We start from the raw sequence: 20,879 nt of genomic DNA on the forward strand, positions 1-20,879 counted from the left end.
ATGCCCCTGCTAGATTCAAACCCAAAACTGGGACCCCTCCTGCCCCAGTCTTCCCTCAGCTCTCGGTGCCTGGCTCTATCTACACACAGAGTACTTGGGTTCAGTAGTTACAGGAAAGTCCTCTCTCCATCTCTTGGCTACTATGTGGAGCTCTCTGTTTCTGAGAGCATCTCAAAGTCCTGCCAGCAGCAGCAATGGGGGTGGGAGTCAAAGGCAGAATGGAGGATGCTCTCTCTCTCTTCTGAGGGTGGCAGTTTCATACTCTGATGGGCTCTAGGAGTTGAGAGACATTTTTGGCATGCTGAGTGTTTGTGGAAATACTTGATTATGAACCTTTAGCTAAATTCTTGCAAGTATGAAAAGTGTTGACTTTTCAAAGACACCTTAAACTCTGCCGGTGTGGGGCAGATATTCACAGGGAAGCAAAAGGCACATCTCTGACACAGAGTTACTCCCTTGCTAAACTGTACATCTCAACTCCAAAGCATGAGGCATTTCTGCAAAGCAGCTTATTTTCTCTCTGGTGTCTCAGAAATGTTTGAATGGTGCTGGTTGAAAATGTCAAACCCCCTAAAACAGAAACCAACAGGAAAAAAAGCCCAACAAAACAAACCAAACAGCCTGAGGCAGGCACCTGGCATGGCCTATGTTCAACTCAAGCAGTTAAATTTGGAGAAGTTACATGCAAATAAAATCAGTGTATGGTACATGGGCACACTTGAACAGTAAAGAGCAGTGTAGCAATTTCTGTCTGTACTATGTGACACTTGCCACAGTGGTAGCAGGCTGCCCGTGTGGTATGGGTTGCATGAGTTCCTCTAGTGCCATTTCAATAGCAAAATAAACACAGAAAGACTCTCTTCTCATAGTGCAGTTTGTTGTATCTCCTTTTGCACTTATAAAACTATGCCTGAGGACAGAGAAAGGCACAGAGAGGTGTTTTTTCCATACAGTTTTCCCACTTTGTTGTTCTGTGGTTGGAATGGATCCAGAAGGAAAAACAGCATCTGCCCTGTTCACCTGGTGAATTTCCAGTCAACAGAGGCGAGGCCTTTCCCAGCTCCACAAGACTGTGCTCTTGCATCCTGGCTTAATTTTTTAGCCTTCATTCAGAAGCTCCAACTTGACACAACTGATTCATTTGCTGGCAAAATGCCTAGTTCATACCGGAGATGCGTAAGAGTCTCATCAGAGTTGTTAGCCACTTCCTTGTGATTGTTTCTCAGCCTCATTTTCCTATGATTTTTTTAATAACAATAATACTCTAGCTTTTATTTTATATAGCACTTGTAAATATAAGTAACTCTGAATGCTAAAAAGTTGTCATCCCCGTATAGAAGTAGTCAATAAATTCCCACAGTGTGTCCCAATGCAAATATACACAATTACAATGTCTCTGCTATACAGAATGCCTTAGTGAGGGTTGCTGAAGGCATTACTTGTCAGAACAATATTATTCATTAAATGCAATTACATACTCTACCAGTTACCGGTATTCTTAGTTTATAAGACACAGACTGCTGTTGGAAATGCAGAACGGTAGTGAAAGTCTTGAAAGGTAAGAGTTGAACAACAGATTCCCTTGGGGAAGTAGACAGAAGGGCGGAGTCCAATGGGATGGCATTTAACAAGTCCAAGTGCCGGGTGCTGCACTTTGGCCACAGCAACCCCATGCAGAGCTACAGGCTGGGGTCAGAGTGGCTGGAGAGCTGCCAAACAGAGAGGGACCTGGGGGTGCTGATCAACAGCCACCTGAATATGAGCCAGCAGTGTGCCCAGGTGGCCAAGAGGGCCAGTGGCATCCTGGCCTGCATTGGGGATAGTGTGGCCAGCAGGAGCAGGGAGGTCATTGTGCCCCAGTACTCTGCATTGGTTAGGCCACACCTTGAGTACTGTGTCCAGTTCTGGGCCCCTCAGTTATAAGAAGGACATTGAGACACTTGAACATGTCCAGAGAAGGGCAACAAGGCTGGTGAGAGGCCTTGAGCACAAGCCCTATGAGGAGAGGCTGAGGGAGCTGGGGTTGCTTAGCCTGGAGAAGAGGAGGCTCAGGGGTTGGTCTCTTCTCCCAGGCAACCAGCACCAGAACAAGGGGACACAGTCTCAGGCTGTTCCAGGGGAAGTTTAGGCTTGAGGTGAGGAGAAAGTTCTTCACTGAGAGAGTCATTAATCATTGGAATGGGCTGCCCAGGGAGGTGGTGGAGTCACCATCCCTGGAGGTGTTCAAGAGGAGATTGGACGTGGCACTTGGTGCTATGGTCTAGTCATGGGTCTGTGGTGACAGGTTGGACTTGATGATCCTTGAGGTCTCTTCCAACCTTGGCGATACTGTGATACTGTGGGATGTGTAACCAACCATGTCTGCAGGGTCATTCAGAACCATACTGGCATATAGGATAGAAGGGCCTTCAGGTTCCATAAGAAAGTTAAATAGAATTATGAATATATTTTATGGGGTAATTAATGCTTTGTATAATGTTAAAGCCAGAATGAGAACATGAACACAGTGATCTATATCTGAAAGAAAACATATTGCAGAAATTCTTGTGCAGAAATGAAGAGGTCAGATATATGATTGGCAATTGCCTTTGGTCCAAGGAAGTCAGTGAAAGCTTTGGATGCTGTTTTCAGGGAAGTAGAATGTTGTCATAGAATCACAGAATCAACTAGGTTGGAAGAGACCTCAGAGATCATCAAGTCCAATCTATTACCTAATATCTAACTCCTCATGACAACTAAACTATGGCTTCAAGTCCCATGCCACGTCCAATCCTTTATTGAACACCTGCCGGGGCAGGGACTCCACCTCCCTGGGCAGCCCATTCCACTGGCCAGTTACTCTTTCTGCGAAGAACTTTCTCCTCACCTTGAGCCTAAACTTCCCCTGGCACAGATTGAGACTGTGTCCTCTTGTTCTGTTGCTGGTTGCTTGTCATTTGTGTCAATTAAGTACTTTTTTTTCTGCCAAAGAAATTGGTTCATGGGGCTTCTTTATTTTTTTCTTAATTAACATAAGAATCTTCATGCGTCTACTAAGGATGCATAGAAAACAATTAAGTCTCTGGGATAGGTGTTAGACAGCATATATTGGAAGTGTATGTTTCTCAAGGAAGAGAATAATACTGCTTGCTTCTTAAATGGTTGCTGCAAAATACACTAGAGTGATAGTACCCTTGTATTTTGATTTGGCATTTAAAGCAAGAAGTTTTGCAGCTGACTGCAAGAAAATGAGGAGACTCAGGGGTGACCTTATTGCTCTCTACAACTACCTGAAGGGGGGTTGTAAACAGGCAGAGGTTGGTCTCTTCTCCCAGGCAGCCAGTACCAGAACAAGAGGACACAGTCTCAGGCTGCACCAGGGGAGGTTCAGGCTGGAGGTCAGGAGGAAGTTTTACACAGAGAGAGTGATTGCCCATTGGAATGGACTGCCCGGGGAGGTGGTGGAGTCGCCGTCACTGGAGGTGTTCAGCAGGAGACTTGACAGGGTGCTTGGTTACATGGGTTAGTTGATTAGGTGGTGTTGGGTGATAGGTTGGACGCGATGATCTTGAAGGTCTCTTCCAACCTGGTCTATTCTATTCTATTCTATTCTAATACTGAGAAGTTGGGAAATGCAGAGAAAATGGAAAGAGAAAAAACAGAAGTCATGAGCATTTTAGAAATAAGTCAATTCCTGCCTATTTCCTGAACTCATTTTGAGTTTTTATGAAAGCTTTGGTCATTTTAAGTAGTTGTTAAGGAGTAGTCAATGCTTTGATCAGACTTTATATTGATCAAGATTACCAGAAGATAGGAAAACGTTATGCTTCATTTTGTGTCCTCAGGCATCGTGGATCCCCCATGCTGCGTTACTGTAGGAGCTTCTAATCTTATACAACACTCACCTGAATGTTCTGGTCAGTGCTTTTTGTAGCCTGGAACAGAAGAGTCTGTCTTTAATGAACATCTGTGATTTGCAGTAAAAAAAGAAAGTGAGACGAAACTCTCAGATCCTTTCAGCATCTGCAAGGTCTAGCAGGGTCTTTGCCAATGTACATTAGCAAACCTTATTTTATTAATAACTCAGCTTTTGAATTTTTGCTTGTAGAAGCCAGTGAAATGGTCTTTAGGCCAGACCAGGCACGCTGATGCAGACCAATAGCCCAGTAGTCCTTAATTCCTAAATAGTACCTTGCTGTAATAAGAACCTGTAGTAAGATTCTGAATTGCTTTCCTGAATGATACCTTTTCACCTCTCATGATAGATTCCCAGAAACGCTGGTAATACTTGTTACAATTTGGCTTGCTCATATTTATTTCATACTTGCATGCTTTGCAGCCATAGTTTGTGCATGCAAACTGGATGAACCTCAGGGTAAAAGAAAAAATTACTGAGTCTGAAGAAACATGAGAGCAGCAGCCTTTCTTGTCTTTTGAAAACCTGGCAGCAAGCATACTGCCCTCTGGGCTCTAAGTGGATTTCCATATTTCACAACAGAAGTTCCCAGCCAACAGTCATCGTGTGGTAGTGTTGCAGTTTGAGCCTCAACCCAGCACAGGTAAGGTAGCACTGCTGCAGACCAGCACATCTCTAAATATATTTTACAGTGCATTTCTCATACACCCAAGCTCCTGCATTTCAGTGTGTGGGTTTTATCTATTCATTATTTTGGTAAATGTAGATTGCCCAGAACCCTCCGACGTATAATTATATGTTTGAATGAGCACGGCAACTTCACTGGCAGACATTTGTTCTGTAGACATGCTAGGAGAATTATAATTTATGCCTTTTTTTATCACTGAATGAAAAAAAAAAAAAAAAAGAAGAAGATAAAAGTGCTGCTATAAACTGGAAGTTGAAATAAATTATGTAAAATACATAATTCGCATAATGACTGTCCCTTTATAAATGTTCGTATTAAGTAACCATATCATTTGGGATAATTCCTCCTTGAGGAATGCTGAGGAAGAGCAGCTCATTCATTATCTTGACTTGGTGAATTGCTCTAAAACAGCTCCTCTGATGAGAAAATTGATTTAGCTTTTGTGTTGTTTTTTTTTAAACAATCGAAAATATGGCTTGAATTCTATATTCTCCTGTCCAGAAGGCTTCGCTAGGTGTCTGCATTGCACAGTTTTGACAGGATAGAATAGAATAGAATAGAATAGAATAGAATAGAATAGACCAGACCAGGTTGGAAGAGACCTTCAAGATCATCGCGTCCAACCTATCATCCAACACCACCTAATCAACTAACCCATGTAACCAAGCACCCTGTCAAGTCTCCTCCTGAACACCTCCAGTGATGGCGATTCCACCACCTCCCCGGGCAGCCCATTCCAATGGGCAATCACTCTCTCTGTGTACAACTTCCTCCTGACCTCCAGCCTGAACCTCCCCTGGCGCAGCCTGAGACTGTGTCCTCTTGTTCTGGTACTGGCTGCCTGGGAGAAGAGAACAACCTCTGCCTGTTTACAACCCCGCTTCAGGTAGTTGTAGAGAGCAATAAGGTCACCCCTGAGTCTCCTCCTCTCCAGGCTAAGCAGCCCCAGCTCCCTTAGCCTCTCCTCATAGGGCTTGTGTTCCAAGCCCCTCACCAACTTCGTTGCCCTTCTCTGGACTCGTTCCAGCAAGTCAACGTCCTTCCTAAAATAATCTGGAACACACACCCCCCCCAAACCACGCACACTTACCTCTCCTCAACGTGTATATCCTCACTTTAAAACCCCACCTGGTCAATTAATCATGCTGAGAGAGTAATCACTCGGCTGCTGTAACGTAGCCCTCTTGATTCATTGATTCCAGTAATTAAAAGTTTTGGAAGTTTGGAAGCCACACATTTGTCTACAGGCTGTACACTGCATCTGCTTACTGCACTCGTAGCATCTCTGAGAGCAGGCAGCATGTCATTTTCTAAGACTTTTGTCAGGAAAGTTTCTAAATGAAAGACACAAACTACCACATGTAGATGCTAAGGAAGAAAATACAGTAAGGGGGAAAGCACTTAAGTACTATTGTTAGTGGTAAAGATTCCAGAGATGTAAGGGTAGATGAGAGACCAATTTCTGAAACAACAGGTAACAGAAGAAACCATCTTCTGTGCTGGGCTAAGCCCAGTCCAGGAGGGGTGGGCTGAAAGAAACCTGACCCCAGGTGGGCAGACACCTAGCTCCCTCCTAGGGGAGGGACCCCCAGGTCAAAGTTTATTCCGCATCCACTTCGGTCCACAACCCTGTTTGGGGGTGGAGTGGGACAGGGACAGTCTCAGCCTCCTGTCTCCCTCTTGCTCCTGCCCTTGGCTCTCTGACACCCTGCTGCTGTGAGCTGCTATCCACATGGCTGTGCCTGTTCCACGTGGTCCTAGACACCTAAGGGGACTGCATCCAAACAGAATCCATCTTCCATCCAGAGAATCTGGATCCTATGCCAGCTGCATCTGGTTTTGTGTATTTTTTTTTTTTGTGTATTTTTGTGTGTTTTTTTTTTTTTGTGTTTTTATTCATCCCTTTTCTTTATACTTCTGTAACATCTATTTTACTTAAATATCTTTTTGTTTTCTTAAACTTACTTTACTTCCAAATTGGTGCAAGATTGTTGTTTTACCTCTTTCATTGTTTTACCTCTCTCTTCTCCTCCTGCCTAATTTCCTTTCCCTACTGGGGAGAAGGGAGGCAACCTAAATCTGTTCTGTTGGGCTTTTGGGCTCTGGGAAGAGCTTAAACCACGTCACCTTCCAAAAAGCAGACCCATGGGTCTTTTACAAGGGACCCAAATAGAAGTCTCTCAGTGTGAGAAATTGTTTTCAATATTTGGCTTTCGCAAGGGGAATTGCTGGGGACTGTGAGGTTCAATCTTTGGGCTGATTGGTAGTAGTCTGTGTTGTGTGGCGTTCAATCCTTGTGTATTGGGAGAGAAAAGGGAGGCACCGACATGTCTGAAGTCTGGCCAGGTCAAAAGGGCAAGTTTTGTCCCAGCCTTGATGGAGAAAGGTGGGAAGTACTGGGGAAAGGTATGAATATGTATGTTTGACATCTATATAAGTTCAACTCGTGTTGTTATGGTGCGCCTCTAGCCAACCTGCTATGCGCCCAGCGCTGTTTTGCCTTTATTTTATGATAAACTGCTTGTATTTAAAATTTAGCAGTGAGCTCATCTCTCACACTCAGGTGTGAGGTAGCTAGTTGCCTTCCAAAAGTAGCATTGGCAGTGAGGGGGAAAGGGACTTCTTGCAGATCAAAAGTGATTGTGGGAGGGCAGAGAGTCTGTTTGTTTGGATAAACTTCTGCCAAGTCCTGTGTATATGGTTTCTCATCTACCCTGAATTTCCAGACCTTTTGAAGTTGCCCACCTGGCTTATCTGTCTTTAAAAAACGATAAATAAAATTATAATTTGGCCTTTCCTTGTGATCAGCATAATTGCTATATTTAGATTCGGATCTCCCTAGGAGAACACTTTAATTCATTGCCCACCACCAGCCTCTGATTTTGTCTTTGAGGTACAAAAAACCACCCTAACAACCTTCTCTCTGCTCCCAAGGAGTTTGATGGGAACAGTTTTGAAATTCAAACTCGGCTGTTGTGTTTGTCAAGACCAGGGTGAGTTTGTGCAATTAGAACTTGCTTCACTGTGTTTTTGACAAGCTCTCCCAGGAGATTTCTAAACACTGAAAACCTTTTAGGATGAAGTTCATGTTTTCTGCATGCGCCTGGCAAAGGCAGATATATTGCTCTTGTATAAAAAAGCTGAAATTGTGTTTTTCCTCTCTCACACTGAAGAAGTGAGCTTTGCATTGGGGTCAGAGAGGAAGCTGTGGAGAAGAATTATTTTCCCTAATTTTTATTCACATTGGAGGCTATACTTTTGGGTTTATGATTTTGTTCATTCTTTAAGGCGTGTAATTTATGTACGCGTTACATAACAGAGAGTGCTGGCGGCGTTTCCCCAAGGGATAAGAAAATGAATGGATTTGGGGGGGTGGGGGAAAGATGGAAAGGGGGGAGCCTAAGTAAATAATTTCTGCAACTATTAAGTGACAAACACTCTCTAATAATAGGATATTCTGTGTCACTGAACTGCAGTGCATGACTAATATAATGCTGGAGACTGGGTGGAAGATACAGGAGACTAATCCAAGTTAGTTTTATATTGTCTCTTAGTATTACTGAAAATAACAAAACTAGTAGCCCTGTACTTGCACAGGGAGACTACTGCTTTTCTTATTTTTCTCAAAGTTTCTTTACTCAGAGAGGTTGTGGAGTCTCCTTCTCTGGACACATTCAATACCTGCCTGGATATGTTCCTGTGTGACCTGCTCTAGGCGATCCTGCCCTGGCAGGGGGGTTGGACTAGGTGATCTTTGGAGGTCCCTTCCAACCCCTAACATTCTGTGATGATGCCCAAGCTGCAGTCATAGGCAAGAGACAGGGAAATCTATGAGAAATCAGGCAGCTGCCAGGGACTGTAGGCATTGATACAGATCTTTCAGTGAAATGCAGGCATTTATTTTAGGTTGTCTGAAAGTTTTAGATTCTCAAGTGCTTTCTTGGAAAAGCTGAATACCAAGTTGGGTGTTTCAGTAACAGGAATCACTGTTCTGAGGACATGCAGATACAGCTTTGTCTAGGCTCAAAATGCAGTAATGTAAATTCAAAGTACAGAGACCCAGGGTTTGTTAGGTACCTGAGTGACCTGAGAATTGTTGCCTTTAAATAAACAGAAATGGATAATAGACTAGAGGATTCTGTAATGATTTTTTAATAGAAGGGCTCATTCAAGGCCAAGCACACACATAAAAAGAGTTCATTGCAGCTTTAACTCACAAGGAGGGAGCTATCATTTTCTCAAATAAGGGATAAAAAGTCCAAAACTTGGAGTGGTGGTGCTAGAGAAAGGCTAGGGACTTGAAGAAGCTAGGGAAAGACTAAGGAGGAGGAGAAGAGCACAAAGATGACAGAGAACAGCATGATCATGGGTATGTCCATGCCATACATTTCTGTATAGTGCAGGGATGGCCCTTCTAAACCTGTGTCTGATCCTGGTAGTTGTCTTCGTCCTCTATTTCAGCAGCTTGGGGCTCAGCTGAATCAGTTGCTCTACTGTTATGGTGGATTTTCTGTATTTTTGAATTTTTTAAACCAAGTCCTGGAGATAAAAGATGTAGCTGCGCCTGCAATTAGGGACTTTGCGCACAGAGCCTGATGGGGTTTTGTGATTGTTATTGCCAGTAACAAGCAGGTGACGCCAAAACAGATGAGCAGATCAAATAAAACCTTTTGGACTCGAAAACTGTGAATAGATTAGCACAGATAGTATCAACATGAAGCAGGAGGTCTTTTGAAGAATAATGTGTCATCTTTGACTGTGGGAGCTACATCGCCCCACTGGAACCACAGACGCATACAGATGGTAACGTTAAGCGTGGATGCTAAAAGCTGCAGCGTCTATCAGACTTTCTTCCTATTTAAATAAGGTATTGGCAAAGAACAGAAGGCCAGAAACTGAGCAGGAGATTTGATCTTGCGGGCATGAAAGTCAGTCCTAATCATGGCTGCCGACTTCCCTTGAATGAAATATTTAAACTATGCTCGTACTTTAGCAGCTCACATCTGCAGCCATCGCTGCAAGTTGCAGCACTTACAATGAAGTCCAATGAGTCAGGCCTTTGTCTTTGAATTCCAACTGTTCATTCCTTACTTCAAACACTTGCAAAAATATATAGCTGTTGCTTCTTAATAAATTTCCTGTTGCTGTCTGCCTATCTGCCATGTTCTGAGAGTTGAAACACAGCTATCTGAGAGATGCCTGAAAACATACCATCTTCTACCACACAAGTTAAAAGGAATTTAATGAATTAAATAAAAATTGCTATAGGCAGTTTCTGGAACAAGCACACATGCATATTGATATGTGCATTTTCTCAGCTCCTTTCCTCTGTTTTTGTTTATTTACTATTCCATGGAGTTTAAAGTATGAATGTGCTCCTAGCATTAAATATAACATATGTCATCACTACTTAAAGCAGAAATACTGAGTGTGTGTTTGCCCTCTTTCGTGATTGTGTTTGAAACTTGTTTGTATTGGTTTTAGTGCTGTTTCATGTTTACTGTGTACCAAACACCCTATGAGCTACATTTAGACAGGAGAGGTGATAGTATGGCATGTTTGTTTACCATTAATCATTACTGGTTTTTAATCCCAGTCCCACCCTGTCCATGGCAATTTTCCCTGGGTGGAAGGGGGCTGGTGGCTGAGGGAAATGGGGCCTCGTGCATGAAATGTGGGACGCAGTCTGCTGAGGGCTAGCTTTGTCCTCCCAGTCTGCATATGATCCTTGCTGAACCCAAATGCCCTTGGTCCTCTGGGATTGGGAGGCACGGCCCAAAGCCTGCAGTAAAAAAACACCAAGCAGCAAGGACCAATCCTGCAGCCAGCCAAGGCACTAGATGTTGTCACTGTGTTCTGGGCTGCCTCACCAGCAGACAGCCAGGAGGCTGGGGTCTAGACAAGGCTTCCCCAGCTAAGACCTTCTCTTTCCTTAGGTGATGACAGAAAAGGGCCAGATCATAGCAGTGTGGCTTTGATTTTCAGTTACCATTGCTGAAAATATCTTTACTTAAAGAGATACCAAATCAGTGCTACCAGCTCCACCACAGGGTCTTAAACCCAGGAAGAAAACCAAAATAACCATGATCTCTTCTTTTGCGGTACCCAGTTTTGTCTGTGTTTAATGAGATAGCTGATGGAAATCAGGGGTTCTCTCTTTGCCACACTAGGATGAACCCTTCAGTGATCTTAAATTCATCCTCTAACTGCCCTTTCCTCATGACTGCTGTGAAATGAGGCAATAACCTCATGTGATTAGCACATCCCACAAAACTTGCCAGTAAGGTTAGAGACCTCTGTGCAGCTGATTTAAGCCTGCTGGTTCTGGGTTTATTTCTTCTTCATAAAATATATACAGTATGCTGCAGACCCCCTAGGTTGGAAACCACTGAAGTAGATGAGTATGAGAAATTTGACGTTGATGGATTTAAAAAAGAAACAATCTCTTCATGCAGTAGGAGAGATAAAAATATGAGATAACAGTACGGTTGCATGGCTTTATTTTTCAAACTCTGCAAGTAGAGATGCATTCTAAATATGGTGTTTCATGCCCAGATCCTAATGAGAACCCAGATATGGCAGAGCACAGGTACCTCAGCAGTAAGGACTAGAGCCAATCAAGTGAACTTTATGTAATTATGAGCTGAGAAATTACAGCGTATGTCACTCATGTCCTAGAGGTGAGCACAGGCTGATGTCAGAAACCATGGAGAGAAAATGCCACATATGAAAGCATGATGCAGACCTGAGCTGTATTCAGAGAGGGAGGTGACTGGGTTTATGGGTGTGTACATTTGTGTTGTTAGTGTACGCATACACAAATGAGGTAGATTATTCCTGCTAGGCACCTCGAGTTTCTTGGAAAAATGGGTTTATCACAGTATCACCAAGGTTGGAAGAGACCTCAAAGATCATTGAGTCCAACCTGTCACCACAAACCTCATGACTAGACCATGGCACCAAGTGCCATGTCCAATCCCCTCTTGAACACCTCCAGGGATGGTGACTCCACCACCTCCAGGGATGGTGACTCCACCACCTCCCTGGGCAGCCCATTCCAATGACGAATGACTCTCTCCATGAACTAATTAATTATGGTTATTAATTATGGATATTGCTGAAAGTAGGTTGTCTTTTACATGTCAGTAAGGAAAATAATTCTAACAGAATCAAAAGATTTTTGGACAACACTTAGGATCTAGACAGCAAAATGGTCACATTGCTGACTTTGAGTCTGACAACCTGATATTGCCATTAGCCCCAAAAGTTAATAATCATCCACTCTTCTCTTGCACAATATTAATACTGCAGCTGTGTGCCACAGGTGGTAATGTCACTACATGGACAGTAAATGTTCACACTTAACAAAGCCGTGGCCCAAATGAAGCTCCAAAAGCTATTCAGTCACCTAAATTGAATCACGGAATCACCAAGGTTGGAAGAGACCTCAAAGATCATCAAGTACAACCTGTCACCACAGACCTCATGACTAAACCGTGGCACCAAGTGCCACGTCCAATCCCCTCTTGAACACCTGCAGGGATGGTGACTCCACCAACTCCCCAGGCAGCCCATTCCAATGGCTAACAACTCTCTCTGTGAAGAACTTTCTCCTCACCTCAAGCCTAAACTTCCCCTGGTGCAGCTTGAGACTGTGTCCTCTTGTTCTGGTGCTGGTTGCCTGGGAGAAGAGACCAACCCCCTCCTGGGCACAACCTCCCTTCAGGTAGTTGTAGAGAGCAATAAGGTCTCCCCTGAGCCTCCTCTTCTCCAGGCTAAACAATCCCAGCTCCCTCAGCCTCTCCTCATAGGGCTTGTGCTCAAGGCCTCTCCCCAGCCTTGTTGCCCTTCTCTGGACCGTTCAAGTGTCTCAATGTCCTTCTTAAACTGAGGGGCCCAGAACTGGACACAGTACTCAAGGCGTAGCCTAACCAGTGCATAGTACAGGGGCACACTGACCTCCCTGCTCCTGCTGGCCACACTATTCTTGGTGAATGCCAGGATGCCATTGGCCTTCTTGGCCACTTGGGCACACTGCTGGCTCATGTTCAGGAGCATTATTTTCCTCAGTACTGTTGGTGTAGTGGCTTTTGTGGAAGTCAGCAGGCTTTAACTCATTATTTTAGCTCTTTGGTTTGTTGTTTTGGTTTTTAACATTGCTTTGAAATGCATTTCATTGTGGCTTGTTTTATTTTGTTGTTGTTTTATTTCATTTCTGTGCTTCCAGCGGGATTTTTCTTAAATAACAGATTTTGTAATCACACTGATAAAGGTGTTACATTTGAAACATTGCTTATGGGGGAAGGGAAGGCACTTTGTAGATAAATCCAAGAATGTATTAGTATCATTTAAATTTTAGCAGTGTGATACAAGTATCATTATGGGTTAAGGAAAGGATACTTCTGTGCAGACAAAATGGTGTCAATAACAACAATGTCAAGCTTCATCGATTCTACTGCTTTTCCTGATGTTTTGTCCACCCTTCCTCTGATCCTACAGGCCCTGAAATGGTCAGTTTTGGTCTGGTGGAGGTTGGCAGGGACATAATAGCATGCCACTAGCATTTGGGGTCCTGTAAGAGGAGGGTTATGATGTTTATTGTGACAGCTTCTTTTTCCTCATGCTAGGATCAACTGGGGAATGTTTTTGTGTTTGCTGACACACTTTTAGACCTTGCTGTTTCTGCTAATCTGAAGCTCCATGATACAGCCAGGTTTACTTTACACAGTGCCTCTCATAGAATCATAGAACTGTTAGGGTTGGAAGGGGCCTCAGGGATTATGTAGTTCCAACCCCCCTGCCATGGGCAGGGACACCTCACACTAGATCAGGTTACTCAGAGCCACATCCAGCCTGGCCTGAAAAACCTCCAGGGATGAGGCTTCCACCACCTCCCTGGGCAACCTGCTCCAGTGTTTCTCCACCCTCATGCTGAAGAATTTCTTCCTAACATCCAATCTGAATATACACATTTCTATTTCTGTTCCATTCCCCCTAGTTCTGTCATTACCTGGCACCCTAAATACTCCCTCACCAGCTTGCTTGTAGGCCCCCTTCAGATACTGGAAGGCCACAATAAGGTCTCCTCAGAGCCTTCTCTTCTCCAGACTGAACAGCCCCAACTGTCTCAGCCTGTCCTCATAGCAGAGGTGCTCCAGCCCTCTGATCATCCTTGTGGCCCTTCTCTGGACATGCTCCAGCATGTCCAGATCCTTCCTGTAGTAGTGGCTCCAGAGCTGGACACAGAACTCTCATATATGTTAGATACTTCTTTGCTCTCCATGTTACCCCTTAAAGCAGTTTTGTCCAACCCCAGATCTGTATTTCTTTAGCTGAGTGTTGATGAGTTGTTTATAGGTGTGAGGTCTCCAGTACCATCCTCTACCCATCTCTCTAGCAATGCCAACACCATATTGCAGGGCTTCCGGTTAACAGAGGTAATTTCAGGCATGCTTCATAAAGTATAGGGTATACATGTAGAAAATGTGCAATAATGTACACATGAAAGGTAGGCATAGTTTAGAGTGTTAAATGCATATTTTTCTAGTGGGGTCTCCACTCACCTGACTGTTATAAAGTGGACAACAGCATGCTGTTGGAGTTGGATGTCTCTGTTTTGCTTTTGTTTTATGAAACATTTCCCAGTCTTGGTAGCTGTTTCCTGAGACAAATAATACATTAAATTAGGTATCTGACAGAGATGGCATGCTAGTTACTCATTATGAGGTAATATTCATACAGAACAGAAAAAAATCCTCTTTTATAAACCTCAGATGCAGAGACACAGACTAATATAAAATTCTGTACCATGGAATTTTATCTGTAAATCAGGAAAAGACACAGGAGGAGCACTGGGGCAAGGCTGGGTTTATAGTCCCATGTTTACTTCTTTCTGATACAGAAATTTCCATTTGTTTATCTTCAGGAATATGTGATGTATTTCTTTCTGTTTATTCCTGGGTGAGAGCCTGTACAACTGAACATGAGACACCAGTCCAGAGATGTGTATTAGATAGTGTGAGCTGAGACCATAACACCCATAAAATTTTTATTTTTAGGCATTTTTCAAATGCCTACTGCCTGCATGGAAATGGTGGCAGATGCAGTGGGGTTGTGCAGCTGGACAGTTATTACCATGCTTTGTGACCAGGACTGCAAGTGTTGCATTAGTGATAAGGTAAAAGGAGAGCATCCTTATTTCTCTTATCTTCTACATCTGTAAATTGGCACTTTCTGTATCGCTGTGAACACTGAGAATCAGGTACAGAGGGTCAGATTTCTCTCCTCACTTGTACTCTTGTCAACACATTTAGCTCAGTATCACAGTTAGCTCAAATCAGCTGCTCTTGTTAGTTAGTGTTAGGGCCAGGCTATTCCCTGCTGGTAAAGCCCTTCCATTTCCCTTCCACTGTAGAAAACATTGGAGCAATTAACAATTTTTGGAAGTTAAATTATATATAGTGATTCATCTTTCAGAGATTTTTCTTAGTTTGGAATACATTCTATTCACTACCACAGTAGGAAACTTTCCAGCCTTATAGAAACTGAAATACAAAACTGACTGAGTTCTCCTGGGGAGATGGCTGTACTGGAATGGTTTTCATGTAAAGGAAGCACAAGTCACTTACAAAGCTCCTCACATTTCTGTTTACTTTCTCTTACTTTTAGTAATTAAGGTGCTTGTTGCCACTAACTTGTGGGATGCATATCCAGGGATGTCTCTGGGAACAGAGCCGGTAGCTTTCTAGCAGCAGATCACCAACAGTCTGCAGCACACAGAATTGTACTGATTCTGGCACTGTTGCTAGGCTTTCAGTTTGGGCTCTAATGAGCCATGCTATTATATCCATTTTCAGGCAACTGATGGTTGATGCAGATAACCAAGCAAAAAATGACTTTAAATATAGCTCCTTCTCAGCTGGGTTACCACATGCTACCAAAATGTGCATAATGATAGGTAAGAGCTTCCATGTGTCCGGCTTTACCTTGTCACATTAGATACAGCAGTGGAGAAAACTGATTCAGGCAGATTATGCTGAAGGGTGTGCCCTCACAGGGAGTGTTTATTTAGATGTATTAAGGCCAAATACCAATAACAAGTAGAATGCAAATATATGAAACATTTGAAAGGGTCAGGCCTTCTTTGCCCATTTCTTACCTGTAAACTGTTTGCCAAATTAGTAACAGAAATTCCAACTAGTATTTCAGGATTTCTCTATGTGCTTCATGTGCTTGAGATGCTCTGACTATTTTGTGCTATCAGCTATTGGAGTGGGCTCAATATTGTCATTCTGAAGTGAACTTATTAAACACATAATTACATGGAGCTAAAGTAAAACCCATGCTGTATTATCCAGTCTGAAAAATGGTATTCTATTTCAAGTGATTCAAACTTAAAGTAAGAAAATCCAATAATGGGAGGCTTAAAAATAGAGCCTTTGCCTTTTATTAATTTAAGCCACTTAAAGGGCAGAGATATACAGTGAGAGCTTATATTTAGGGGCTCTTACTTTTATTTTTATAACAGGACTGGGAGTTTCCACATTTTATGGGTGATGTTGAGGTGAATCTTCCAGGCTTGCCATCTGCACACATGCAGTTCAAAGTACCTTATTTCCAGAAGATCTTCAAAGAGGAATATCACATACATATAACAGGTATGTAATCCTACAGATTGTGACAGAGTCACAAACTGAGCCGCTTCTGTGTGATAAATGTATGCTAACGTGTTCTCTAACCACATGCTCTGTGTCTGTGTGTGCCCTAGACTACAATTTTTACATACTAGCATCTGTATATAAACATCTCAGGAAAATAAGGAACATGCATCTTATGAATCAGAGAGACCTGCTGTTTTTCATGGATTCCAGCAATGTCTTATGACACTAAGTAATACCTAATGTAGCTTCAGAGATCTTTTATCTAGAATTATTCTCCAGGGGAATTAGTGGCTTATTTCATTTTCAGATCTCTTATGCCTTCAGATGCCTTTGCTGTGATTTATGCTAATACCTTTTCATAACTTTGGTCATTCTCATCTGGCAAAAGCCACTCATAACCACACTTCCATCAATCATCTCACCAGAAGCAGACAGTTAAATAACCTTAAATGAAACAGAATTGCAGTTATTTAAATGGATGATGTATGCAGATAAAAAGTACCTGATCCTGGCACACTGTGAGATAGTATTGTAATAACAGTACAAAATGAAAAAGAGAAGGAGGTTAAATAGGATAAGTATTTTGCTTTTACCTTCAAGCTATGCAGAAGTAGCATAGCTCCTCTCTCTACAGTGGGAAGTATTGGATAGTACATAGCAAAAGAGTGCAGGTGTCAGTGAACCCAGGTCTTTATCTGCTAATATAAACAGTCACAACACATGATACAATAACAGGAGTAAGAGATGAGAGCAGCCAATGTGAAACTCCTGCAGAACAGTGACAAAAGGAGCATTTGGAGCTGATACAGAGATAAGCCCAGGAGCTAGCAGGTGAGTCGAAAGCTCAGCAGGCAGCAAAAGCCAAGGGTAAGAACAATGAACCCAGGAGTCAATCAAGATGGGCTGAAGGAGGCCTCAGAAAAGGCATTTTCAGCAAAAGGGTCAGAAATCTGAGCAATCAGATTAAAATCCAGAAAAGGGTCAGAAATCTGAGTGATCAGATTACAATCCAGAAAAGGGGCAGAAATCTGAGCAATCGGATTGCAATCCAGAATAGGGGCAGAAATCTGAGTGATCAGATTAAAATCCAGGAAAGGGGCAGAAATCTGAGTGATCAGATTAAAATCCAGAAAAGGGGCAGAAATCTGAGTGATCAGATTAAAATCCAGAACAGGGGCAGAAATCTGAGTGATCAGATTAAAATCCAGAACAGGGGCAGAAATCTGAGCGCTCAGATTAAAATCCAGAAAAGGGGCAGGAATCTGAGTGATCAGATTAAAATCCAGAACAGGGGCAGAAATCTGAGCGATCAGATTAAAATCCAGAAAAGGGGCAGAAATCTGAGCGATTAGATTAAAATCCAGAAAAGGGGCAGAAATCTGAGTGATCAGATTAAAATCCAGGAAAGGGGCAGAAATCTGAGCGATCAGATTAAAATCCAGAACAGGGGCAGAAATCTGAGTGATCAGATTAAAATCCAGGAAAGGGGCAGAAATCTGGGTGATCAGATTAAAATCCAGGAAAGGGGCAGAAATCTGAGTGAGCAGATTAAAATCCAGAACAGGGGCAGAAATCTGAGCAATCCGATTAAAATCCAGAACAGGGGCAGAAATCTGAGTGAGCAGATTAAAATCCAGAACAGGGGCAGAAATCTGAGTGATCAGATTAAAATCCAGAACAGGGGCAGAAATCTGAGTGATCAGATTAAAATCCGGAATGGGGCAGAAATCTGAGTGGTCAGATTAAAATCCAGAACAGGGGCAGAAATCTGGGTTCTCAGATTAAAATCCAGAAAAGGGGCCGAAATCTGAGTGATCAGATTACAATCCAGGACAGGGGCAGAAATCTGAGTGATCAGATTACAATCCAGAAAAGGGGCAGAAATCTGGGTGATCAGATTAAAATCCAGAAAAGGGACAAATCTGAGTGATCGGATTAAAATCCAGAAAAAAAGGCAGAAATCTGAGTGATCAGATTAAAATCCAGAACGGGGCAGAAATCTGAGCAATCGGATTAAAATCCAGAACAGGGTCAGAAATCTGAGTGATCAGATTACAATCCAGAACAGGGGCAGAAATCTGAGTGATCAGATTAAAATCCAGAACAGGGGCAGAAATCTGGGTGATCAGATTAAAATCCAGAAAAGGGGCAGAAATCTGAGTGATCGGATTAAAATCCAGAATAAAAGGCAGAAATCTGAGTGATCAGATTAAAATCCAGAACAGGGTCAGAAATCTGAGTGATGAGATTAAAATCCAGAAAAGGGTCAGAAATCTGAGCAATCGGATTAAAATCCAGAAAAGGGTCAGAAATCTGAGCAATCGGATTAAAATCCAGAAAAGGGGCAGAAATCTGAGCAATCGGATTAAAATCCAGAACAGGGTCAGAAATCTGAGTGATCAGATTACAATCCAGAACAGGGGCAGAAATCTGAGTGATCAGATTAAAATCCAGAACAGGGGCAGAAATCTGAGTGATCAGATTAAAATCCAGAAAAAAAGGCAGAAATCTGAGTGATCAGATTAAAATCCAGAACAGGGGCAGAAATCTGAGTGATCACATTACAATCCAGAACAGGGGCAGAAATCTGAGTGATCAGATTAAAATCCAGAAAAGCGGCAGAAATCTGAGCAATCGGATTAAAATCCAGAAAAGGGGCAGAAATCTGAGCAATCAGATTAAAATCCAGAACAGGGTCAGAAATCTGAGTGATCAGATTAAAATCCAGAACAGGGTCAGAAATCTGAGCAATCGGATTAAAATCCAGTAAAGGGGCAGAAATCTGAGCAATCAGATTAAAATCCAGAAAAGGGTCAGAAATCTGAGTGATCAGATTACAATCCAGAAAAGGGGCAGAAATCTGAGTGTTCAGATTACAATCCAGAACAGGGGCAGAAATCTGAGCAATCCGATTAAAATCCAGAAAAGGGGCAGAAATCTGAGTGTTCAGATTACAATCCAGAACAGGGGCAGAAATCTGAGTGATCAGATTACAATCCAGAACAGGGGCAGAAATCTGAGTGATCAGATTAAAATCCAGAAAAGGGGCAGAAATCTGAGCAATCAGATTAAAATCCAGAACAGGGTCAGAAATCTGAGTGATCAGATTAAAATCCAGAACAGGGTCAGAAATCTGAGCAATCGGATTAAAATCCAGTAAAGGGGCAGAAATCTGAGCAATCAGATTAAAATCCAGAAAAGGGTCAGAAATCTGAGTGATCAGATTACAATCCAGAACAGGGGCAGAAATCTGAGTGATCAGATTAAAATCCAGAACAGGGTCAGAAATCTGAGCAATCGGATTAAAATCCAGAAAAGGGGCAGAAATCTGAGCAATCCGATTAAAATCCAGAAAAGGGGCAGAAATCTGAGTGTTCAGATTACAATCCAGAACAGGGGCAGAAATCTGAGCAATCCGATTAAAATCCAGAACAGGGTCAGAAATCTGAGCAATCGGATTAAAATCCAGTGAAGGGGCAGAAATCTGAGTGATCAGTTTAAAATCCAGAAAAAAAAGGCAGAAATCTGAGCGATCAGATTAAAATCCAGACAAGGGTCAGAAATCTGAGTGGTCAGATTAAAATCCAGAAAAGGGTCAGAAATCTGAGCAATCGGATTAAAATCCAGAACAGGGGCAGAAATCTGAGCAATCAGATTACAATCCAGAACAGGGGCAGAAATCTGAGTGATCAGATTAAAATCCAGAACAGGGGCAGAAATCTGAGTGATCAGATTAAAATCCAGAACAGGGGCAGAAATCTGAGTGATCAGATTAAAATCCAGAAAAAAAGGCAGAAATCTGAGTGATCATATTAAAATCCAGAAAAGGGGCAGAAATCTGAGTGATCAGATTAAAATCCAGAACGGGGGCAGAAATCTGAGTGATCAGATTACAATCCAGAACAGGGGCAGAAATCTGAGCGATCAGATTACAATCCAGAACAGGGGCAGAAATCTGAGTGATCAGATTAAAATAAAGAAAAGAGGCAGAAATCTGAGTGATCAGATTAAAATCCAGAACAGGGGCAGAAATCTGAGTGATCAGTTTAAAATCCAGAAAAAAAAGGCAGAAATCTGAGTGATCAGATTAAAATCCAGAAAAGGGGCAGAAATCTGAGTGATCAGATTACAATCCAGAACAGGGGCAGAAATCTGAGTGATCAGATTAAAATCCAGAAAAGGGGCAGAAATCTGAGCAATCGGATTAAAATCCAGAAAAGGGGCAGAAATCTGAGCAATCAGATTAAAATCCAGAAAAGGGTCAGAAATCTGAGCAATCAGATTAAAATCCAGAACAGGGTCAGAAATCTGAGCAATCGGATTAAAATCCAGTAAAGGGGCAGAAATCTGAGCAATCAGATTAAAATCCAGAACAGGGGCAGAAATCTGAGTGATCAGATTACAATCCAGAACAGGGGCAGAAATCTGAGTGATCAGATTAAAATACAGAAAAGAGGCAGAAATCTGGGTGATCAGATTAAAATCCAGAACAGGGGCAGAAATCTGAGTGATCAGATTAAAATCCAGAACAGGGGCAGAAATCTGAGTGATCAGATTAAAATCCAGAAAAAAAGGCAGAAATCTGAGTGATCAGATTAAAATCCAGAAAAGGGGCAGAAATCTGAGTGATCAGATT

The 20,879-nt window shown here is 42.5% G+C and overlaps 1 protein-coding gene across 2 annotated transcripts in view; it reads left to right on the forward strand.

Annotated features, from left to right (window-relative positions):
- Positions 1–20,879, forward strand: part of TMEM117 (transmembrane protein 117) — a 304,918-nt gene that overhangs the window by 257,298 nt on the left and 26,741 nt on the right. For both annotated transcript variants that reach the window (XM_068170301.1, XM_068170303.1), the window contains exon 7: positions 16,111–16,240. In XM_068170301.1, coding sequence (XP_068026402.1) covers positions 16,111–16,240 — 130 coding nt within the window. The remainder of the gene's footprint in view (positions 1–16,110; positions 16,241–20,879) is intronic.

This window comes from Melanerpes formicivorus, unplaced genomic scaffold (assembly GCF_026170545.1).
Source record: "Melanerpes formicivorus ecotype bairdi unplaced genomic scaffold, bMelFor1.0.p_v2 SCAF_3, whole genome shotgun sequence".
Classification (NCBI taxonomy): Eukaryota; Metazoa; Chordata; class Aves; order Piciformes; family Picidae; genus Melanerpes; species Melanerpes formicivorus.